At 42.8% G+C, this 24767-nt stretch overlaps 1 protein-coding gene across 5 annotated transcripts in view; it reads left to right on the forward strand.

The window, feature by feature from the left end:
• MAPKAPK5 (MAPK activated protein kinase 5) overlaps window positions 1-24767 on the forward strand; it is a 57319-nt gene that overhangs the window by 16799 nt on the left and 15753 nt on the right. For 4 of the 5 annotated variants that reach the window (XM_023203622.3, XM_031936374.1, XM_023203614.2 and 1 more), the window contains exons 2-7: window positions 9796-9869; window positions 10704-10779; window positions 12472-12569; window positions 13639-13747; window positions 15541-15630; window positions 16366-16461. In XM_023203622.3, the coding sequence (XP_023059390.1) occupies window positions 9796-9869; window positions 10704-10779; window positions 12472-12569; window positions 13639-13747; window positions 15541-15630; window positions 16366-16461 (543 nt within the window). The remainder of the gene's footprint in view (window positions 1-9795; window positions 9870-10703; window positions 10780-12471; window positions 12570-13638; window positions 13748-15540; window positions 15631-16365; window positions 16462-24767) is intronic. The other variant, XM_023203629.3, reaches the window with a different exon arrangement.

The following is a 24767-nucleotide window of genomic DNA, read 5'->3' on the forward strand; positions in this document are numbered from 1 at the left end:
CAAAAAAAAAAAAAAAAAAAAAAAAAGCATTGTTTAATTTCTTTCTTTCTTTTTTTTTCTTGAGATGCAGTTTCACTCTTGTTGCCCAGGCTGGAGTGCAATGGCGTGATCTTGGTTCACCGCAACCTCTGCCTCCCAGGTTCAAGCGATTCTCCTACCTCAACCTCCCGAGTAGCTGGGATTACAGGCATACGCCACCATGCCCGGCTAATTTTGTACTTTTAGTATGAGACTAGGTTTCTCCATGTTGATCAGGCTGGTCTCGAACTCCCAACCTCAGGTGATCTGCCCGCCTCCGCCTCCCAAGGTGCTAGGATTACAGGCATGAGCCACCGTGTCCAGTCATGTTGTTTAATTTCTAAATATGTATGGATTTCCCAAGTTTCCTTCTATTCATTTCTAGCTTAATTCCATGGTTGTTGGGAAACTTCATATAATTTATTTTCAATTCATTTAGATTTCTTTTATGATCTAGAATATGGCCTATCATAAGCCATTTCAGATGAAGACTAACTTTAAATTAATGCTAATAGTTTCAGTTTTATAGAAAATGCTCCAGTTTAGCTCCATTGTCTCCCTCTTCTTTTTTTTTTTTTTTTTTTTTTTTTCTGAGATGGAGTCTCACTCTGTCTATCCAGGCTGGAGTGCTGTGGCACGATCTCGGCTCACTGCAACCTCTGCCTCCCAGGTTCAAGTGATTCTCCCACCTCAGCCTCCTGAGTAACTGGAATTACAAGTGTGCACCACCATGTCCGGCTAATTTTTGTGTTTTTAGTAGAGATGGAATTTCACCATGTTGGCCAGGCTGGTCTCAAACTCCTGACCTCAGGTGATCCACCTGCCTTGGCCTCCCAAAGTGCTGGGCTTACAGGCGTGAGCCACTGCGCTCAGCCTTCTCCCTCTTCTTTTGTATTGCTGTTTTCTATGTATTATGTATGTAGATATTACAAACCAGAAAATACAGTGTTGTAGTTATTTGTTTATGCAGTTAAATCTTACGTGTTTTAAATAAGAGAAAGGAGTAAAATATATTTACAGCCTTTTATGTAGACCTACAGTATATTTACCATTTTTGTTATTCTTCATTTTTTTCCCTCTTGATCCAAGTTACTATCTGATGTAATTTCTCTGTTGATTTTCTAGATATGTATTTTTGAAATGCTTTTATGAGTATTATAATATGCATCTTTAATTTATCACAGTCTTACTTTGGGTTAAAATTGACTAAAGTCTGGTAAGATACAGCGCCTTTGCTCCAAGGTAGCTGTCCCTTGTGTTCTTATTGTCATGTGTATCTTTATATGTTGTAACCTATCTTATGTCTATTTATGAAATTAAGAGAAGAAAATAATTTTTTTCCATGTTTACCTGTTCTAGTACTTTCTGTTCCTTCTTGTCTATCCAAGTTTTCTTTTTTCTTTTCTTTTTTGAGATGGAGCCTTGCTCCCGTCGCTTAGGCTAAAGTTCAGTGGTATGATCTTGGCTCACTGCAACCTCCACCTCCCGGGTTCAAGCAATTCTCCTTCCTCACCCTCCATAGTAGCTGGGATTACAGGTGTGTGCCACCATGCCTTTTTTTTTTTTTTTTTTTGTATTTTTAGTAGAGATGGGGTTTCGCCATGTTGGCCAGGCTGGTCTTGAACTTATGACCTAATGTGATCCCCCCCACCTTGGCCTACCAAAGTGCTAGGATTACAGACGTGAGCCACTGTGCCCAGCCTGATCCAAGTTTTCATACAGTAGCGTTGCCGTTCTCGCCAAAGGACTTCCTTTGGTAGTTCTTGTAGGCCAAGTCTACTAGCAGTGAATTCTTTCAGTGTTTGTTTATTTGATAATGCCTTTATTTCACTGTTAATTTTTGAAGGATAATTTTGTTCAATATAGAATTTATGCTTGACAGTTTTTTCTTTCAATACTTTCATTATGTGATTCTACTGTCTTCTGGCTTTCATTGTTTCTGATGAAAAGTCAGCCATTATTTATATTGCTGTCCATGATTTGCCATTTTTTCCGTCATGCTTACATTATTTTCTCCTTCTCTTTCAGTGGTTTTGTGTGTGTGTGTGTGTGTGAGAGAGAGAGAGAGAAAGAGAGAGAGAGTGAGAGAGAGAGAGAGAGACAGGGTCTCACTCTGTTGCCCAGGCTGGAGTGCAGTGGCATGATCTCAGCTCACTGCAACCTCGATCTTCTGGGCTCAAGCAACCCTCCTACCTCAGCCTCCCCAGTAGCTGGGACCACAGGCACAGGCATGCACCACTACACCAGGCTAATTTTTGTATTTTTTATAGAGACGGGGTTTTGCCATGTTGCCCAGGCTGTTCTCAAACTCCTGACTTTTAAGCGATCCTCGTGCCATAGCCTCCCCAAGTGCTGGGATTACAGGCATGAGCCACTGCACCCAGTCTTGTCTTTCAGTGTTTTAAATGTGATATGTCTAGGTGTGGTTCTTTTTGTGTTTATCTTATTTAGAGTTTGTTGAGCTTCTTGGAGACCGTAGGTTATTACCGTTCATCAAGTTGGGGAAGCTTTTGCCTGTTCTTCAAATATTCCCACCTCCCCCATCTTCACCACTCTTTGGCTCTCCCGTTACCCATATGTTGGAATGCTTGACATTATTCTACAGGTCTCATTTTTCTTTAATCTTTTTTCTGTCTGTTCTTTGGATTTGATAATTTCTTTCTGTGTATTTTCATGTTCACTAATTATTCTGTCACCTGAAAATTTGTTGAGCACCTCTTTTTTTTTTTTTTTCAAGACAGAGTCTTGCTCTGTCACCCAGGCTGGAGTGCAGTGGTGTGATCACAGCTCATGCAATCTCCACCTCCTGCGTTCAAGCAATTCTCCTGCCTCAGCCTCCTGAGTAGCTGGGATTACAGCACCTGCTACCGTGCCTGTCTAATTTTTGTATTTTTAGTAGAGACGGGGTTTCACTGTGTTGGCCAGGCTAGTCTCGAACTCCTGATGTCGTGATCCACCTGCCTTGGCCTCCTAAAGTGCTGGGATTACAGGCGTGAGCCACCGCGCTCAGCCTGTTGAGCACCTCTAATCAGTTTTTCATGCCAGTCGTTGTAATTTTTAACTCTAGAATTTCCATGTGGTTCCTCCTCATTTTTTCTGTTTCTCTGCTGAAAATCTCCATTATTTTTTTTTCACTTTGTCATCAGTTTTCTTTAATTCTGTGGACATTTAAAATAGTTGCTTTTAAGTGCAACTGTTTGCTCAATGTAGTATCTGCATCCAATCAGAGACGGATGCTATTGATTTCTCTTTTTCCTGAACTTGGGTGACACTTTGCTGGTTTTTACAAGTCTACTAATTTTGGTTGAAAACTGGACATTTAGATAATATATTGTAGCAACTCTGGATTCTGAGATCCGCCCCCCCTCCGTGGCTTGTTACGTTTATAGTTAATTGCTTAGAATTAAACCAGAATCTATTTTTCCTTTGGTGTGCTAATGTCTCTGCCTAGTTTTAAATTATTATTATTATTTTTGTCACCAGGCTGGAGTGCAGTGGCACAATCTTGGCTCACTGCAACCTCTGCTTCCCAAGTTCAAGCGATTCTCTTGCCTCAGTCTCCCACGTAGCTGGGATTACAGGCGCCCGCCACCACGCCCAGCTTTTTTGTATTCTCAGTAGAGATGGGTTTTCAAGCTGGTCTCAAACTCTTGACCTCATGATCCTCCCGCCTTGGCCTCCCAAGTGCTGGGATTACAAGTGTGAGCCACTGTACCTGGTCAATTTTAAAATTTTTATTTTCAGCTGGACTCAGTGTCCTACACCTGTTATTCCAGCACTGTCTTTTTTCTTTTTCTTTTTTTTTTTTTTTGAGATTGAGTTTCACTCTTGTTGCCGAGGATAGAGTGCAATGGCATGATCTCAGCTCACTGCAACCTCTGCCTCCCTGGTTCAAGCGATTCTCCTGCCTCAGCCTCCCGAGTAGCTGAGATTACAGGCACACACCACCATGCCCGGCTAATTTTGTATTTTTAGTAGAGATGGGGTTTCACCATGTTGGTCAGGCTGGTCTCGAACTCCTGACCTCAGGTGATCCACCCGCCTCAGCCTCTTAAAGTGCTGGGATTACAGGCATGAGTCACCGTGCCCAGCGAATCCCAGCTACTTGGGAGGCTGAGGCAGGAGAATCGCTTAAACCCGGGAGGTGGAGGTTGCAGTGAGCCAAGGTGGCGCCATTGCACTCTAGCCTGGGCGACAAGAGCGAAACTCCATCTCAAAAGAAAAAAAAATTGTTTTGATTATTTTCTTCCTAGCCTGGCTTTTGGTGGGTTGTCCCTGTATCTGTTTAACTTAGTTGTCAGCCAGTGATTTGGGCAGAGGTTCTCAAATACTTTCAGCCCCTGAGGCTTTTACCCTATCCTGATCAACTTACAGTCAGATGCTCTACTGCTGAGCTATACCCCCCGCCCCCGCCCCCCCGGTCAATTTGTATGTGGGTTTGGAGAAACTCTAAAAAATTGCAACTGGCTCTAAAGTCTCCTTTGGTTTTCAGTTTTTCCTGGTTCTCTTAGGTATAATTTCCTAGTCAGTGATGGTCATGTGAAGAGCTTAACTCAGCCTTTCTATGGCTCTGTTTCAGGATTTTCCCATTAAATCTCTGGATGTTCTGCCCATCTAACAAGGACCACTGCTAAAGCTATTCATTTCCATCCACATTCACAACTTTTAGCTGGCAGATCCGTGAATTTTCTTCCTCACCCCAAATTGAATCCACCCCCTAGAGCAGCAGAACTGCTGATTTCTATAGCTGGCCCCATGCTGGGAAAACTAGCACTGTCACCACCTGACTATGCTGTAAGCAGTGGGGATAGAGGGGTGGAAGGATGGCAGGATCCTAGGCTAGAAAGCTTACTATTTTTACGTGAATCTCTAGCAGATTTTTCAAGAATCTGTACTTCTCAGTTTGTTTGATTTACACTGTATTAAAATAGTTCTTTTTGACAATTTTAATTTTTAACTTTTCCATTGTGGTGAGGAATTGCCTACCACTTCATGCTGTGAATACAAGAATTTCCATGCCTGTAATCCCAGCACTTTGGGAGTCCGAGGTGGGCAGATCATCTTAGATCAGGAGTTCGAGACCATCCTGGCCAACATGGTGAAACCCTGTCTCTACTAAAAGTACAAAAATTAGCTGGGTGCGATGGTGGGCGCCTGTAATCCCAGCTACTCAGGAGGCTGAGGCAGGAGAAGCTTGAACCCAGGAGGCGGAGGTTGCAGTGAGCTGAGATTGCGCCATTGCACTCCAGCCTGGGCAACAAGAGCGAGACTCCATCTTGGGGGGGCGGGGGAAGAATTTCCGTTTTTTTCTTAGTTTTTGAGCTTCAGGGAATGACTAGGGTCTGCCTTACTAGAGGTAAAGGTGTAAGTAGGAATAGAGGACTAATGCCCAGGCCACTTCTCAAACAAGTCGTATTGGAATCCTCTTTGTGTCAGGTAGTTTTTTTTGTTTTTGTTGTTGTTGTTGCTTTGTTTGTTTTTTGAAATAGAATCTCATTCTGTCGCCCAGGCTAGAGTGCAGTGGTGTGATCTGGGCTCACTGCAACCTCTGCCTTCCAGGCTCAAGCGATTCTTCTGCCTCAGCCTCCTAAGTACCTGGGATTATAGGTGCCACCACCATGCCTGGCTGATTTTTAAATTTTTAGTAGAGATGTGGTTTCACCATGTTGGTCAGACTGGTCTTGAACTCCTGACCTCTTATCCGCCTGCTTCAGCCTCCCAAAATGCTGGGATTATGGGCATGAGCCACCATGCCCAGCCTGTATCAGGTAGCTTTAAAAAAATCTCAGGTGATTGTGATGTGCAGTTATTGTTGAGATCCAGTGGTCTAGAACAGTGTTTAGAAAAGCAAGTTTTCTCTGTAAAGGGTGATATAGGAAATATTTTAGGTCTTGTGGTCCCTATGGTTGCAACCCCTTAACTCTGTTGTAGTGTGAAAGCAGCCAAAAACAGTATGAAAGCCAGTAGGTGTGACTATATTCCAATACACTTTATTTGCAAAAACAGGCAGTGGCTACATTTGTTGACCCCTTGTCTTGGAGAATTCTCAAAAATGATTTTATTCCAAATGTTTGTATCATTATTAATTTAAGGTAGTGTATATATTTCTTAGCACAACCCAGCGTTTGCGTTTGTCATTGATATCTTTGAAGTAGTCCATAATTTCCTTCAGTAAAACTGTTTTAATTGACCATGCTTTCCTACCTTCTCCTTTGTCATTAAAATATATGAGAAAATGTGCCAGCCGTGGACAGTCTAGTTGAAAGGTGTGTGTTAACTTCTTTGGCCCAGTTGGGCTCAGTGAAGCCTTAGCTCTGGCTAGTGTTTATGGCACCATCAACAAAGATGGAAGAATTAAGCCTGGGAAAAAGCACAGGAAGTATAAAAATGGGGTCCAGAAATTCAGCTATAGGGGAGCCTGATAGTGCTTCTCCTACCTTCTGCAAAGTTCAGTGTCAAAACTCCAATCAGAGTCTCTACAAGTTCAACTTTCTTGGCTGTCCATCAGGTAGGGTAGTAACTTAATAAGTACAGTGGAGGGCCAGGCGCGGTGGCTCATGCTTGTAATCCCAGCACTTTGGGAGGCCTAGGTGGGCGGATCACCTGAGGTCAGGAGTTCAAGACCAGCCTGGCCAACATGGTGAAACCCCATCTCTACTAAAAATACAAAAATTAGTTCAGTGTGGTGGTGCAAGCCTGTAATCCCAGCTACTTGGTAGGCTGAGGCAGGAGAATTGCTTGAACTCGGGAGGTGGTGAGACCAGATCACGCCATTGCACTCCAGCCTGGGCAACAGAGCAAGACTCTGTCTAAAAAAATAAAAAAATAAGTACAATGGAGAATTTGGTCAACTTATTTTTACATCCAAGGGGTTGGGCATATAAACTCTGATTATAATGAATAGTTCAGTAGAACAAATCTTATTTTCCATAGTCTCCTGTGAGTGTATGATTCCATTAGTTGAGTGGAACAGTTTTCACCACGATGCTTAAATTCTGCTTCAGCTCCCTCCTTCCGACTACTCTATTCCCCTGGGTCTCGTCAGACACTCCTAAGTCAAACAGGTCATGTAGCAGATAAGTGAAGGAAGTAGGCAGGTTAAGTGGGTAGGTTTGAGTTCTGTTTAGGAGGTGGTGAGTGAAGATGGAGCCTAGGACCTCTCTGATTGGGCAGTACTTGTTCCTAATCTTTATGCTAGGGCCTGGGCAGTTACCCTTAATAGATGGAAAGGTGCTTGGGATAGGGGATGGTAGAGGATACCAGATCCATAGATTATAACCTTGATAGTGCCCATAACTCACTGTGTGAGCTTGACAAGCTCCATAACCCTGATGCACAGTTTTTCAGAAGGGAGTTTGTGTAGCGATCTTGCTGGGTCCTCCTAACTCAATATCCCTTCATCATAGGGCTTTAGTCTGCCCTTCTAGGGATTAATTCCTTTCTAGTCATATATTCCATAGTTATTTACTGTATGTTGAGAACCTTTACCAAGAATTGGACACAGAAAGGGGTAGACATGAAGACTTTCCAAGCCTGGCACATTCACTGGGTAGAGGCCTTGTTTTCATGTCTGAACTTAGCCTGATATACTAGCTGCTCAGTGAGTATGTATTACATGAGCAAATATCCTATTCCTATATACTAGCAAGCAGGATTCTTATGCTACATATGATCTATCAGATTTTCATTGCAACAAAACAATGTAAAAGTCTTATGGATTTTGATTTTTTTTTTTTTTTTTTTGAGATGGAGTTTCGCTCTTGTCGCCCACGCTGGAGTGCAATGGCGTGATCTTGGCCCACAGCAACCTCCGCCTCCTGGGTTCAAGCGACTCTCCTGCCTCAGCCTCCTGAGTAGCTGGGATTACAGGCATGCGCCACCACGCCTGGCTAATTTTGTATTTTTAGTAGAGATGGGGTTTCTCCATGTTGGTCAGGCTGGTTTCGAACTCCCACCTCAGGTGATCCTCCCACCTTGGCCTCCCAAAGTGCTATGATTACAGGCATGAGCCACCGCGCCTGGCAGGATTTGGACTTTCTTAAGGTCTGCAGCTGGTTTCCTATTTTACCTGTGGAACCCTGCAAAAATCAATTTTAGACTATCACAATTTAAATATATGACTTTCGGCCAGGCGCAGTGGCTCACGCCTGTAATCCCAGCACTTTGGGAGGCCGAGGTGGGCGGATCATGAGGTCAGGAGATCGAGACCATCTTGCTTAACACGGTGAAACCCCATCTCTACTAAAAATACAAAAAATTAGCCGGGCGTGGTGGCAGGCACCTGTAGTCCCAGCTACTCGGGAAGCTGAGGCAGGAGAATGGCATGAACCCTGGAGGTGGAGCTTGCAGTGAGCCGAGATCGCACCACTGCACTCCAGCCTGGGCGACAGAGCGAGACTCCATCTCACACACACAAAAACATAAACAAATAAAAAATAAATATATGACTTTCTTGCCTATAACCCCAGCTATTCGGGAGGCTGAGGCAGGCGGATTGCTTGAAGTCAGGAGTTTGAAACCAACCTGGGCAACATAGGGAGACCCTGTCTCTAAAAAAAGAAAAAAGAAAAAAGTTAGCCACATGTTGTGGTGTGCGCCTGTTTTCCTAGCTACTTGGGAGGCTGAGGTGGTAGGATCATTTGAGCCCAGGAGTTCAAGGCTGCAGTGAGAAACAATCACACCGCTGCTCTCCAGCCTGGGTGACAGAGTGAGGCCGTCTTTTTTTTTTTTTTTTTTTTGAGATAGAGTCTTGCTCTGTTGCCAGGCTGGAGTGCAGTGGCACAATCTCAGCTCACTGCAGTCTCTGCCTCCTGAGTTCAAGCAGTTCTCCTGCCTCAGCCTCCCGAGTAGCTGGGACTGCAGGCGCGTGCCACCATGCCCAGCTAATTTTTGTATTTTTTAGTAGACATGGTGTTTCACCATGTTGGCAAGGATGGTCTCGATCTCTTGACCTCATGATCTGCCTGCCTCAGCCTCCCAAAGTGCTGGGATTACAGGCGTGAGCCTGGCTGAGACCCTGTCTCTTATAATAATTAAGTGAGTGAATGAATGAATTAATTAAATTCTTTTTTATCTAAAAGCATATGGCAACAGAAGCTAACATACAATAGTTAGCCAGGAATTCCATTACAACTTTCATTAAACTGTAGAGGCTCTATCCTAAACTGTTGAAAGTTATTTATATCAGAAGTATACTTACATAATGAATATGACACAATATATCTGTACACAAAATGGTGCTGTTGGAAATTAGGTAGTTACTATGGTATTGATTAATTGCTATTTTTTTTGAACTTTTAAGTCTCAATTTATTCAGTTATTCCAATAATGTAATCAACTTGTTCAGGGATATAGGCCTCTATAGCTTGGCAGCATATATCTGACTAGTCTTTCTAGAATCTCATAAAATATACTTGACCATTGTAGCAAAGAGACATTTAGTAATTGAAGCATTTTGAAAGAATATCTTCCTCTCAGATTCCCCCAAAAGCGTTGATTGTCTATGGAAATGTACCTTGTAGATGAGCTGAATAATTTCCTTTTATCCTGAAGTCTTTGCTTTCTTGTTGGAAAATTGGAAAACAATGTCTAACTGAGTCATTGTCATTTAGACAAAATGTCTAGTTATAAAGCCCTGTAGAACACAAAGTTCTGCTTATCAGATTCTTTTAGAAGATGAGCTGTTGAGCAACAGGTCATCTGTTGTCCCATCTCTCCTTATTCAGCTTGTTAACTGGGGAATCATTCTCTGTCCTCTCCCTTTTTTTATATTAATAGGAAACTTCCATTTTAGAAGAATATAGTATCAATTGGACTCAGAAGCTGGGAGCTGGAATTAGTGGTCCAGTTAGGTAAGCGATCCATATGAGAAACTATGGCAAAATGTTGGCGTGTGCAAACTCTGAGAAGGGCCATTTGAAATACATCTTGAATTTGACACATCAAGTGTGCCAGGTTTGAGAAACTGGCTGAATTTAACAAGTACAGGTTTTTATGTTAGGCTTTTTCTCATGTATTTAGAAATTAGTTAAGAGTGACTGAGTCGCCATGGTCTTTTTATAGAGTCATTTAAGATGTCTGGCCAGGCATGGTGGCTCATGCCTGTGATCCCAGCACTTTGGGAGGCCGAGGCAGGCGGATCATGATGAGGTCAGGAGATTGATACCATCCTGGCTAACATAGTGAAACCCCATCTCTACTAAAAATACAAAAATGAGCTAGGTGTGGTGGTGCATACCTGTAATCCCAGCTACTCGGGAGGCTGAGGCAGGAGAATCACTTGAACCAGGGAGGCAGAGATTGCAGTGAGCTGAGATCATGCCACTGCACTCCAGCCTGGTCACAGAGCGAGATTCTGTCTCAAAAAGAAAAAAAAAAAAAAGGATGTCGAGACTGTGGGGCCACTGTGAGAGTCACCTGTAGCCAGCTGAGGCCATTATTTTTTCATTGACCCACAGCAGCAAGTTGCTGTTGCGTGACTTAGAAGCTGAGGCCTGAGCATTGGCTGCTGGGCAGAGGGGTGAGATGCTTCTTCGCCCTCACCTGCTACCCTTGGGGGCAAGTTTGTTCTGATGCACCTGGCCATATCCTTGATGAGAAGTACAAATCTCAAAGAAAAAATGTGTTAAATTAATTTTCATTCTAACATATATGATCTCTGATTGATTTTTTCCCTCCAAATCTAGAGTCTGTGTAAAGAAATCTACTCAAGAACGGTTTGCACTGAAAATTCTTCTTGATCGTCCAAAAGCTAGAAATGAGGTATGCTTTATTGCCTCATCTGAAATACTTGAAGTGCCTAAGAATTGTTCTTTTGCAAGTAAGGCGGCTTCCTAAAGAGAATACAGTGATGCATAAAAAGTTTTATGTCCAAAGTTTACTTATCTTCCCCATTCATGCTATCATTGTAAAGTAGGCCTAGATCTGTCAAAGGCCATTGAGTCATTTCCTTTCAGCCACCTCTTGTTCTTTTAAAATTAATGTGATTCTTATACCCTCATGTATTCAGATTTACCTCAGTTTTGCTTATTGAAAAAGATACTTAAAGGTGGAGATAAAATAGCACGAGGAAGGGTCAGGTGAATGGTGTATAAAAGTGATGCTACAGGAGGACTCTGAGGATGTTTCTAGTTTGTTTCTTCTTTTTGAGACAGTTTCGCTCTTGTTGCCCAGGCTGGAGTGCGATGACGCAGTCTCGGCTCACTGCAACCTCCGCCTCCTGGGTTCAAGCTTCTCCTGCCTCAGCCTCCTGAGTAGCTGGGATTACAGGCATGTGCCACCATGCATTTTTTGTATTTTTAGTAGAGGCAGGGTTTCTCCATGTTGATCAGGCTGGCCTTGACAAACTCCTGACCTCAGGTGATCCATCCGCCTCGGCGTCTCGAAGTGCTGGGATTACAGGCGTGAGCCACTGTGCCCGGCCTTTAGTTTTTAAAAATATACATTGGGTGGCCGGGCGCGGTGGCTCAAGCCTGTAATTCCAGCACTTTGGGAGGCCGAGACGGGCGGATCACGAGGTCAGGAGTTCGAGACCATCCTGGCTAACACGGTGAAACCCCGTCTCTACTAAAAATACAAAAAAAAAAACTAGCCGGGCGAGGTGGCGGGCGCCTGTAGTCCCAGCTACTCCGGAGGCTGAGGCAGGAGAATGGCGTAAACCTGGGAGGCAGAGCTTGCAGTGAGCTGAGATCTGGCCATTGCACTCCAGCCCGGGCGACAGAGCAAGACTCCGTCTCAAAAAAAAAAAAATATATATATATATATATATATATATATATACACACACACACACATATGCACATTGGGTTTTTGTTTCTGTTTGAAACAGGGTCTTACTCTGTCACCCAGGCCGGAATGCAGTGGCACAATCACGGCTTACTGCAGCCTTGACCTCGCTAGGCTCAAGTGATCCTCCTACTTCAGCCTCCTGAGTAGCTGGGACCACAGGCATTTGCCACCATGCCAGGCTAATTTTTTTTGTATTTTTTGTAGACATGGGGTTTTGCCATGTTGCCCAGGCTGGTGTGAAACTCCTGGGGTCAAGTGATCTGCCCGCTTTGGCCTCCCAAAGTGTTGGGATTACAGGTGTGAGCCACTGACCCTGGCTATACACTGCTTTTAAATTATCTAGATATGATGATAACATTCTAATAACATGTGCAATGAAGGACTTCTTTTGCATAAAGAGAGGTGAATAATTTCTAAAATGAAATGAGTTGTTTGCCGGATTTTCATTTGCAAATAAACGGAACAGTAGGAAGTAAATCTGTTGGTGAGGTTTTATTCATGGAGAAAGCCTTCTTAAGGAGATAATCTTTGAAAACACTGGCTTTTTACATCATTCTGGGTGATTAAGTTTTTATTGTAATTGGCTTGTATCTAGTGTGGTCAGTTTTTGGAGAGAAAATGTTGATATCGCCTACCTATGGAGACATTTCCTCTGTTCTCTTTAAGGTACGTCTGCACATGATGTGTGCCACACACCCAAACATAGTTCAGATTATTGAAGTGTTTGCCAACAGTGTCCAGTTTCCTCATGAGTCCAGCCCTAGGTAAGACTACACAGTGCCATCATCATATGCCCATATGTAGGCCAATGTGTAGTGGAGTCATCCTGTCTTTTATGTGCTCTCTCCCCTTCCCTCTCCTTCCTCCTCCTACCCTCCCTTCCTGTGCCCTTCCTTCTTCCCCTCCCCCTCCATCTCCCGTTTTGTAATTTGGAAAATGTCAAGCATTTGTAAAAGCAGACAGAATTATGTAATGAATCCCCAAGTTCTCATGATCCATCCTCAACAGTAATCCTCTTGTGGCCTGTCTAATTTCATCTATGCCCCTACCACTCTTCAGGTCACCTGATTATTCTGATTACTTTCTCATTTCAAGAAAGCATTTAATGTGGAATTTAAACAGATTCTATTTCAAATCAGTGAAAGTGACCCAAATATTATTCTAGGCAAAGTCTTAGAAGCTGATAAAACAAAAAGCTTTTATTATTGCTTAGTCTGACTTTCCTTTTAAAGAAAGAAATCAACATTATTCTTTTAGTTAACAAATGTTTGGCAAGCATATTGGGTGGCATTCTAAGTCTCTTTGATGAAATTCAAAATTAAATAAGGTATGGTTTTTTTGGGGAAGACTGAGATGTAAACCCATCATCATAGCAGTGCAATAGGCACTAAAGACAGGCATCCCTAAAATATTCTAAGCTTACAAAGGAGAGGAACTGCTAACTATAGTCTGGGAGGAGAGGTGTCTCACAGAGGCTGTGTGGAAGCTAGGACTTGAAGGAAGGGTAGGAATTTTCCAGATGGAAAAAGAAGATAGAATTTTAAAATTAAATGGGAAATCAAACGATTATTTTTCACAACTGTGCTCTGTTGGTGAAAGCATTTGGATGGAAGCTGGAAGCATATATGAAAGAATGGTAGCCAAAAATCACATTAAAATTTTTTTTTCAGAACATGAGAATTTTTGTTCTTAGTAACTGTGTTACCCTGGATTTAGGAAGTTGTTACACACTTTGTAGATGCAGTATCTTTAGGTCAGCTTCTTAATGTTTCAGGGTTTTTTTGTTTCTTTTTCTTTTTTTTTAACTTAACAAAATCAAATGCTTTCAAACAGGGCCCGACTCTTAATTGTAATGGAGATGATGGAAGGGGGAGAGCTATTTCACAGAATCAGCCAGCACCGGCACTTTACAGAGAAGCAAGCCAGCCAAGTAACAAAGCAGGCAAGTTAACCCCAGGTACCAATCAAACTGCCAACAAAGTTGGTTAACAAGCGCAATTTCATTGGGGGGAAGAAAAGAAAACTTAAAGAAAAGCTCTATTTGACTTCTCATTGCCTGCTTTGTTATGTAATCAGAAAAAATGTTTTGACAGGAGAAATGTGACCCCTTTTATACTTGGGGGTGGGGGTACTGTGTTCTTAATTGGTTGTCAACTGTTTCCTGAGGCTGCTGTGAGATTTCAATAAATTCTGGAAGGAAGGCGACCTTAACTCCTTTGTAGACTGCAGGTATCTTTAGGCATGTAGCTACCAAGTACTGTTATTGGACTTTGCAATAAAATGCTGCTGATACCACCTGAAAGATTGTATGGTATAAAAATATATTCTAAGAGAATTGTATATAAGATGCTTCCTGCATGTGAGCCACCTTTCTGTGATTTCTTCAGATTTAATAATATCCTAAGATCTTTGTAATTCTGGATTATGCCTGGTTATATTCTATTTTGACATCACATTTTATTGCTATAGAAATGATTTATGTCACGAACAATACGAGGAATCCAACTGATAATCACTTCCTGCAGAGGTGAAAAGCTAAACCCTCAAGGGTTATCTTCAGAATACCAAGCAAGCAAAGCAAAGAGAATTAGGAAGCACAGCCCAATTGCTTCTTAATAAAAAGTTCTTCCAAGTTTCCCACGAACCTTAAGCATTTCTGGATGCCTTCTTTCTGGTAGGGAGGAACTGATACTTGGATTGCTGAGAAAATTCCATATTGAGAGTTAAAGAACAAGTAGAATCTATTCTTTCTGTTTGATTTTTATTTATTTTTATTTTTTTATTTATTATTTATTTATTTATTTATTTATTTTTGAGACGGAGTCTCGCTCTGTCGCTCGGGCTGGAGTGCAGTGGCCGGATCTCAGCTCACTGCAAGCTCCGCCTCCCGGGTTTACGCCATTCTCCTGCCTCAGCCTCCCGAGTAGCTGGGACTACAGGCGCCAGCCACCTCGCCCGGCTAGCTTTTTGTATTTTTTAGTAGAGACGGGGTTTCACCGTGTTAGCCAGGATGGTCTCGAACTCCTGACCTCGTGATCAGCCCGTCTCGGCCTCCCAAAGTGCTGGGATTACAGGCTTGAGCCACCGCGCCCAGCCCTGTTTGATTTTTAAAATTATACCTTTAATTTTTTCAAATATTAGGATTAAAGGATGAGCTCTGATAATCTTCTATAAAATAAAACCCCTTCAAATCCACATAAACAGGCAGCATTTTCAACAAGCATGATGAGCAAAATGAGTTTCCAGTATTAGTTGGAAAAACCCAGTCAGCTGATTTCTTGACTCTCAGCTCCCTGGAGAGTGCCATTCTTGTCTGAGCCAGGCGATCCTGCCGTCCTGCCCCTGCAGGTAGCCCTGCTATGGGGACCGCGCCTGCTGACCATTGCTCAGCTTAGGTGTTTCTTCTGCAGTACCTGTCATACCTCAGATGAATGAAAGTGGGAGCATTTCATTTTTCCCATTCCTTACAGGATTTACCCATCAGTTTATTCTGACAAAGAATTGCTGTACCATCATATTTTTCTTTCTGTTTGACAAAAGACAAGTTGCAGTTAAACTAAGCTTAATCCATTCTGTTTCTTGGTATTCCAAGTTTTTCTTAATTTCTGCTTTAAAATTGAAACTGAACGCAGTCTTAACGAAGGCTTGTTTTTTAACATCCTGAGTTCTCTACACCAGGTGTATTAAAGAGCTATCTTTTCTAAGAAGTGGCTGTTCCATTGTGTCTTTTTTCAGATAGCTTTGGCTCTGCGGCACTGCCACTTGTTAAACATTGCGCACAGAGACCTCAAGCCCGAAAATCTGCTTTTTAAGGATAACTCTTTGGTGAGAAGACTTGTTTTACTGCATTTTAGTGCTGCTACTCTTAACATAGTTCAGGAGTGGGGTGTGTTTGGAGTGCTCTGAATTCATGGTGAAGAAGCTTTAGGCCAAAGTGCTTCAAACAGCTTGTTTTCTTCTACTCGTTCCCTTGCTAGAGACTCAGAGAAGCTGTACTACTGTACTCCTGGCATTGATAATTTTGGATGATACTGATACGTGTTTGTGGTACTTATGATTTTGGATATTATTTGGAGGACCTTTGGGAAGGGGCAGGAATCTATATGCTGTTATGTATTATCTTGAAACTTGATGGTTTCATTTGTGTTTTCCCTTTCAGCCCTGTCCCCTGCCCCATGTCCCACCACATAAGTTGCTCTGGCTGTCACAAAGCTTAATGGCAGATATTAAGAGTGAAGTAGCCCAGACTGATGAGAGGTGATGGGCTTATAGAGTGAAGGGGCCCTAGGCCAAGACCTTGACGTTAGTGCTGCCCGTACAAGTTCTAAAGCAAAAATAGCTGTGTGAGTGGGTAGGAATTCCTTACTTCTGCATTACTAAGAACAGTTCCTCAGTGTGAATCATTGTCTCCAGACCAGGGGACATGTTATTTTCATAAGCTCGCATCTCAGCCAGAAAGAAACTTGTTAGAGCTCAGGGTAACATGTCTTGCACCTGGATTTTCCTTTAATGTTTACTGAGTACTCTAGAGCAGTGATTCCTTTTTTTAAAACATTTCAGGATGCCCCAGTGAAGTTGTGTGACTTTGGATTTGCCAAGATTGACCAAGGTGACTTGATGACACCCCAGTTCACCCCTTATTATGTAGCACCCCAGGTAAGCATGTGCTGTTTCTGTCCTAAGATCTGTCACCAAGCTGCCCATAGACTTGTCTTCCTTCTATTCTACAGCACAAGTCGGCATATATTACAAATGGGAGGGGGAGAACTTAACTTTAGAAACCTACAGATTGCTTTATTTGGTGTAGATCTTTTATTCTTTTAAAATCAACTTTAGCCAGGCGTGGTGGCTCATGCCTGTAAATTAGCCGGACTTGGTGGCGCATACCTGTAATCCCTGCTACTCAGGAAGCTGAGTTGGGAGAATCACTTGAACCCCCTCCAAATTTCATGAGCTGAGATGGCACCACTTGGCTCCAAGCTTTATTTCTTTTGCTTAGCATGTTTTTGAGATTCGTCCATGTTCCTGCTTCCTTTGCATTGCCAAGTAGTATTTCATTATATACCTAAGCTGCATTTGTTTTTTCCATTCACTGACAGGATTTTGGGTTGTTTCTCATTTTTGGCTATTATGAAGAAAGCTGCTAGGAACACTTCATTTAAGGTTTTCGGGGACATGTTCCCCCATGCCCGTATCTTTTTTCCAAAATGGTTATACCATTTTATGCTTCTACCTGCAACATGTAGATTTCACATTTTAGTCGTTTCACATTTTAACTAACGCCTAGTCGTTTCACATTTTAACTAACGCCTCATGCTTGTTGCTTGTCAGCATTTGTCATCTTAGTCATTTTAGTAGGGGGCAGAGTGTTACTTCATTACGGTTTTAATCACGACATTGTCCTGATGGCCACTGTTTTGGAGCACTTTTTGTACAAGTTTATTGGCCATTCTGTTGTGAATTATGACATTCATCTTTTGCCCTTTTGTTATTGTTGGTTTCTTGTTAAAGAATTGAGGTATAAGAATTTCAAAATATTCTGGAGACAGGTTCTTTGCCATATGTATGTTGTATTCTTTTTTTTTTTTTTTTTGAGGCGGAGTCTCGCTCTGTCGCCCAGACTGGAGTGCAGTGGCCGGATCTCAGCTCACTGCAAGCTCCGCCTCCCGGGTTTACGCCATTCTCCTGCCTCAGCCTCCTGAGTAGCTGGGACTACAGGCGCCCGCCACCTCACCCGGCTAGTTTTTGTATTTTTAGTAGAGATGGGGTTTCACTGTGTTAGCCAGGATGGTCTCGATCTCCTGACCTCGTGATCAGCCCGTCTCGGCCTCCCAAAGTGCTGGGATTACAGGCTTGAGCCACCGCGCCTGGCCAAATGTTGTATTCTTACTGCTACTGTAACATATTGTCACAAACTTAGTAGATAAAAACAACAGAAATGTATTATACTTCTGGAAATGAGAAGTCTGAAATGGTACTCAGTGCCATAATCAAGGTTGTCAGCAGGGCTGTGTTCCTTCTGGAGGCATTTCTTGCCTTTTCCAGCTTCTAGAGGCTGCCTACATCATTTGGCTTGTAGCCTCTTCCTTCATCATCAAAGCCAGTAGTGCAGCATCTTCCAGTGAATGTCTCTCTCTATGACTTTGACTCTCTTGCCTGCCTCTTATAAGGACCCTGCTGATCACATTGGCCTTACCTGGATAACTCCCCATTTTAAGATTCTGAACTTAATTTTTCTGCAATACAAGGTAACATAATCCCAGGGATTATAACATGGACGTCTTTGGGGGCCCATTATTCTGCCTTCCATATATATATCATGAATATTTATCTCAGTCTATGACTTGCCTTTTAATTTTCTTAATGGCGTTTGAATAGCAGAAGTTTTGAATTTAATGAAGTCTGTTTCACCTTTTGTTTTTTTTTTAATGCTTAGTACTTTTTGTTCCTAAGATCCACAAGCATAAATACTTTCTCTGATGTTTTCTTATAAGATGTTACAGCTTTAGCTTTTACATTTGGGTCTGTAATTCATTTGAGTTTGTGTGTGTATGAAATGAGAGACAAGGTTCTTTTTTTCCCCCTTCAGGGTGTCAAGTTGTTGCAGCATCATTTGTTTTTTACAAATCATCATTTGTAAAAGGATTTGTAAAAGGATTGCATCATTGAATTGCAGTTTTTTGTTTGTTTGTTTTTTGTTTTTTTGTTTGTTTGTTTGTTTGTTTGTTTTGAGACGGAGTCTTGCTCTGACGCCCGGGCTGGAGTGCAGTGGCCAGATCTCAGCTCACTGCAAGCTCCGCCTCCTGAGTTTACGCCATTCTCCTGCCTCAGCCTCCGGACTAGCTGGGACCACAGGCGCCCGCCACCTCGCCCGGCTAGTTTTTGGTATTTTTTAGTAGAGACGGGGTTTCACCATGTTAGCCAGGATGGTCTCAATCTCCTGACCTCGTGATCCGCCCGTCTCAGCCTCCCAAAGTGCTGGGATTACAGGCTTGAGCCACCGAGCCCGGCCTTGTTTGTTTTTTTGAGACGGAGTTTCGCTCTTTTTGCCTGGGCAGGAGTGGTGCAATCTTGGCTCACTGCAAGCTCCGCCTCCTGGGTTCAAGCAATTCTCCTGCCTCAGGCTCCCAAGTAGCTGGGATTATAGGAGCCCGCCAGCACATCCTGCTAATTTTTTGTGTTTTTAGTAGAGATGGGGTTTCACTATGTTGGCCAGGATGGCCTCGATCTCTTGACCTCGTGATCCACCCGCCTTGGCCTCCCAAAGTGCTGGGATTACAGGCGTCAGCCATTGTGCCTGGCCTGAATTGCAGGTCTTTTCTGGATTCTATTCTGTTTGTTTAATATATGTATGTGTTTATAGCAAGAGCATCTGGATTATTGTAGCTTTATATTAAGTCTTGACTTAAGATTCATTCTTTTTCAAAATTGTTTTGGCTATTCCAGATCCTGTGCATTTCTCTATATTTTAGAATTCACTTCTGTATAACAGAAAAGCCTCCTGGGATTTGACTGGGATTGTATTTAATCTATAGATGAATTTGGAGAGAATTGATACCTTAACAATGTAAAAGTCTCCCAATCGATGAACAAGGTATATATCTCTCCATTTATTTAGGTCTTTAATTTTTCTCAAAAATGTTTATACTTCTTAATGTTACAGGTCTTGCACATATTTTCTTAAATTTATCCTTAAATTTTGTTTTTGGATGCTATTGGAAATGATGTTTTAAAACATTTCAGGTGGGCGTGGTGGCTCACGCCTCTAATCCCAGCACTTTGGGAGGCTGAGGCAGGCGGATCACCTGAGGTCAGGAGTTTGAGACCAGCCTGGCTGGCATGGTAAAACCCCATCTTTACTAAAAATACAAAAATTCGCCAGGTGTGGTGGCCGGTGCCTGTAATCTCAGCTACTTGAGAGGCTGAGGCAGGAGACTCTCTTGAACCTGGGAAATGGAGGCTGCAGTGAGCCGAGATCGTGCCATTTCACTCCAGCCTGGACGACTAGAGTGAAACTGCATCTCAAAAAGAAAAAAAAATCATTTTCTAACTTTTTTTTTTTTTTTTGAGACGGAGTCTCGTTTTGTCGCCCAGGCTGGAGTGCAGTGGCGCGATCTCGGCTCCCTGCAAGCTCTGCCTCCCAGGTTCATACCATTCTCCTGCCTCACCTCAGCCTCCCAAGTAACCGGGACTATAGGCGCCCACCACCACGCCCGGCTAATTTTTTGTATTTTTAGTAGAGACGGGGTTTCACAGTGTTAGCCAGGATGGTCTCAATTTCCTGACCTCGTGATCCGCCTGCCTTGGCCTCCCAAAGTGCTGGGATTACAGGCGTGAGCCACCGCGCCCGGCCATTTTCTAATTTTAACTAGTTTATAGAAATACTAGTTTTTTTTGGTTTTGTTTTGTTTTTTTTTGAGATGGAATTTCGCTCTTTGTTGCCCAGGCTGGAGTGCAGTGGCGTAATCTCAGCTCACTGCAACCTCTGCCTCCCGGGTTCAAGCAATTCTCCTGTCTCAGCCTCTGGAATGACAGGTGCCCGCCACCATACCACCTTGGGCCCCCCAAGATGTCCATGTTATAATCCCTGGGATTATGTTACCTTTGTATTGCAGAATACTTAAGAATCTTAAAATGGGGAGTTATCCAGATAAGGCCAAATGTTATTTTTTGTTCTAAATACAAAAAATAAAAATACTATATTTTTAGTAGAGACAGGTTTTTACCATGTTGGCCAGGCTGGTCTCGAACTCCTGACCTCAGGTGATCCACCCGCTTTGGCCTCCCAAAGTGTTGGGATTACAGGTGTGAGCCACCACCCCTGGCTGTACTAGTGAGTTTTTTTTGTTTTTTTTTTTTGACATGGAGTCTCACTCTGTTGCCCTGTCTGGAGTGCAGTGGCATGATCTCTGCTCACTGCAGTTTCCGCCTCCCGGGTTCAAGCGATTCTCCTTCCTCAGCCTCCTGAGTAGCTGGGACTACAGGTGCCCACCACCACACCTGGCTAATTTTTTTTGTATTTTTAGTAGAGGCAGGGTTTCACTGTGTTAGCCAGGATGATCTCTATCTCCTGACCTGATCCGCCAGCCTCGGCCTCCCAAAGTGCTGGGATTACAGGCGTGAGCTACTATACCCAGCCCATACTAGTGATTTTTGTATATTGACTTTGTATCTTGGGACCTTGCTAAATTCATTTATTAAGTCTAGTACAATTTTGTAGATTTATTAGGATTTTCTTTTTTTTTTTGAGAGCCTAAAAGTGGGCATGCCTTTTCTGTTGCTCGGCCCAAGTGTTAGGTTTGAGGGTTAAATCAGTCTCAAAAACTGAGCTGAGTGTGAGTTTTGTTGTTGCTATCGTTGTCTTCAGTGCCCCACTGGCATGGGATCCTGTTTGTTACCTTCTGGTTAGGTGAGGTCTGAAATGCCATTATTTATTTATTTATTCAAATATTCCACTTCTACCCTCAGCCTTGGCCTTGCTAGTGCACCTATACCTCAGAGAAGATCTCTCTTTACAGTCTTGGCCCCCCCTTAGCAGTAGATTGCTGTCAGTTACCGCTTGGTCCCTGCAAGCCTGCAGAAAGAGTGATGGCAATAGGGGACCGAGAGGTATCTCTGTTTCTTGGCTGTTGGGCAGGACCTATGTTTTTGAGTCTCATTAACATCTGGTGGAAGTCTGTGCAGAAGAGCATGGGAGCAGCATGAGTCTTCCTTGTTTTCTATGGCTCCTACAGGGTCTGGACTCTTATCCTAGCCCACATTTTGCCTTTAGCAGTTGGTTAAAAACCTCGCTTAATTCTTTTTACCCAAATAGCATGTGATATCACTTCCTCCTGGGCTCTGCCATAGGTGAGCCAGCGTTCACTCCCCATCTCTCCTTGAAAGGGCCTGACTTAAAGATTTCAGAATAATTGGTTGCCCTGAGACCTGATCCTTGACGGGTTCAAAAAAAGTGATGGGCCAGGCGCTGTGGCTCATGCCTGTAATCCCAGCACTTTGGGAGGCTGAGGGGGTGGGGGGTGGATCACTTGAGGTCAGGGGTTCAAGACTAGCCTGGTGAACATGGTGAAACCCCATCTCTACTAAAAATACAAAATATTAGTCGGGCGTGGTGGCAGCCACCTGTAATCCCAGCTTCTCAGGAGGCTGAGGCAGGAGAATTGCTTAAACCCAGGAGGTGGAGGTTGCAGTGAGCAAGCAAAGATTCAGCCTTTGCACTCCAGCCTGGGTGACAGAGCAAGACTGTCTCAAAAAAAAAAAAAAGAGTGATGATTTTATAATTTATCTTTGACACTTTCCAGCTTTCTATATCCTAGTAGAAATAGAAGTCCAACAATTTGGGTGGAAGGAGGGAACTACCTACCAGGTTCTATGCTTATAACCTGCGTGACGAAATAATCTGTATACCAAACCCCGTGAAACCACTACAATTCACCTGTATAATTACATGTATAATGCACATATACCCCTGAACCTAAAATAAAAGTTAAAAATAAAGGCCCAACAATTTGATTATGTGTGCACCCTTGTTCCTTTGTTTTTCCTGCCAGGGATCTCTTGAGCTCCTTGGATCCAAATAAAAATTAGGAAATTTTTCAGACATCATCTCTTCAACGATTTTTCTACTCCTCTACTTGATTTCTGAGACTTCCAATCAATTACATGTATGTTAGACTGTACAGGGAACTGGAGTTCTGATCTTTTGTATTTTCATCCTTTTTTCCTTTTCTTTCATCCTTTTTTCTCTTTCTGCTTTCCCTTCCCTTCTTCCCTTCTGATACATACTCAGTAGTGGCACTGCTGGATGATAAGGTATTTCTAGTTTTAATTTTTTTAGGAACCTTCCCACTGTTTTCCATAGCGGTCATACTAATACGCATTCTTATAAACAGTGTACAAAGGTTCCCTTTTTTCCACATCATTGTCAACACTTATCTTTTATCTTTTTTTATGATAGCCATTGTAAAAGGTGTGAGGTAATATTTCGTTGTGGTTTTAATTAATTAATTTATTTTTTTGAGATGGAGTCTTGCTCCCGTCATGCAAGCTGGAGTTCAGTAGCACGATCTTGGCTCACTGCAACCTCCACCTCCTGGGTTCAAGCGATTCTACTTCCTCAGCCTCCCGAGTAGCTGGGATTAAAGGCATGCGCCACTACGCCCGGAGAATTTTTGTATTTTTAGTAGAGATAGTGTTTCGCCATGTTGTTCAGGTTGGTCTCAAACTCCTGACCTCAGGCGATCCACTCACCTTGACCTCCCAAAGTGCTGGGATTACAGGTGTGAGCCACTGTGCCCGGCCTATTTTTTTCCTTAATATTTCTGGCCTACAAATGATTCCATTAGCTCATTTTTTTCATGTAGTGTATGAAAGTTTCAGGTCTTCTACATTTTCACTTGCATTTGGTGTGGTCAGTCTTTTTAATTTTGGCCATTTTAGTGGATATGTAGTGGTATTTCTTTGTAGTTTTAATTTGCATTCCCTAATGAGTAATGATGTCTGCCATCTTTTCTTTTGTGTACACATTTGTGTGTGCACCTGCCTTCTGTATATTTTCTTTGGGAAATGCCTGTTCAGACCTTTTCTGTAGCTACAAAATTGGGTTATTTTCTTATTATTGAATTTAAGAGTTCTTTGTATATTTTGGATATGAATTCCTTTCTTTCTTTTTTTTGTTGGAGACAGGGTATTGCTCTGCCACCCAGGCTGGGGTGCAGTGGCACAATCACGACTCACTGTAGCCTCAACTTCCTGGGTTCAAGCGATCCTCCCACCTCAGCCTCCTTAGGAACTGGGACCATAGGCATATGCCACCACACCTGGCTAATTAAGATTTTTTTTTTTTTTTTAAATTAAGATATGGGGCCTGACCACATTGTCCAGGCTGGTCTTGAACTTCTGGGCTCAAGTGATCCTCCTGCCTCAGCCTCCTAACTTGCTGGGATTACAGGCATGAGCTACCACATCCAACTGACTTTTTTTTTTTTTTTTTAAACTCTCCCAGATTGTCAGGAGATGGATACGAATCTTTTGCTAGATCTGTGCTTTGCAAAGATTTTCTCCCAGTCTGTGGCTTATCTTTTCATTCTTTTAACAGTGTCTTTTTGAAGAGCAGAAAATTCTAATTCTCATGAATGCCAGTTTATCAGAAAACATTTTTAGGGCCTGTGCTTTTGGTTTCCCATGTTGAAAATCTTTGTCTAACCCAGGATCAGTCTCCTGTGTTTTCTTCTAGAAGTTTTATATAATGTTAGGTTTTACATTTAGGTCTGTGATCCATGTTGAGTCAATTTTTATATAATGCATGAGGTATGGATCCAAGTTCACTTATTAGCATTTGGATATCCAGTTGTTCCAGCACCATTTGTTGTTATGTTTATTTATTTATTTATTATTTATTTATTTGTTTATTTATTTAGAAGCGGAGTCTCACTGTGTCACCAAGCTAGAGTGCAGTGGCGGATCTTGGCTCACTGCAACCTCTGCCTCCAGGGTTCAAGCAATTTGTCTGCCTCAGCCTCCCAAGTAGCTAGGACTACAGGCGTATGCCACCAAACCCAGCTAATTTTTGTATTTTTAGTGGAGACAGGATTTTACCATGTTTTCCAGGATGGTCTCGATCTCTTGACCTTGTGATCTGCCCGCCTTGGCCCTCCCAAAGTGCTGCGATTACAGGCGTGAGCCACCGTGCCTGGCCCTGTTGTTCTGTTTTGTTGTTTTTTTTTTTTTTTTTGAGACAGAGTCTCGCTCTGTCACCCAGGCTGGAGTGCAGTGGCCTGATCTCGGCTCACTGCAAGCTCCACCTCCCAGGTTCACGCCATTCTCCTGCCTCAACCTCCTGAGTAGCTGTGACTACAGGCGCCCGCCACCACGCCCGGCTAATTTTTTTGTATTTTTTAGTAGAGACGGGATTTCACAGTGTTAGCCAGGATGGTCTCGATCTCCTGACCTCGTGATCTGCC

The sequence above is a fragment of the Piliocolobus tephrosceles genome, chromosome 10 (genome assembly GCF_002776525.5).
Source record: "Piliocolobus tephrosceles isolate RC106 chromosome 10, ASM277652v3, whole genome shotgun sequence".
Lineage (NCBI taxonomy): Eukaryota > Metazoa > Chordata > Mammalia > Primates > Cercopithecidae > Piliocolobus > Piliocolobus tephrosceles.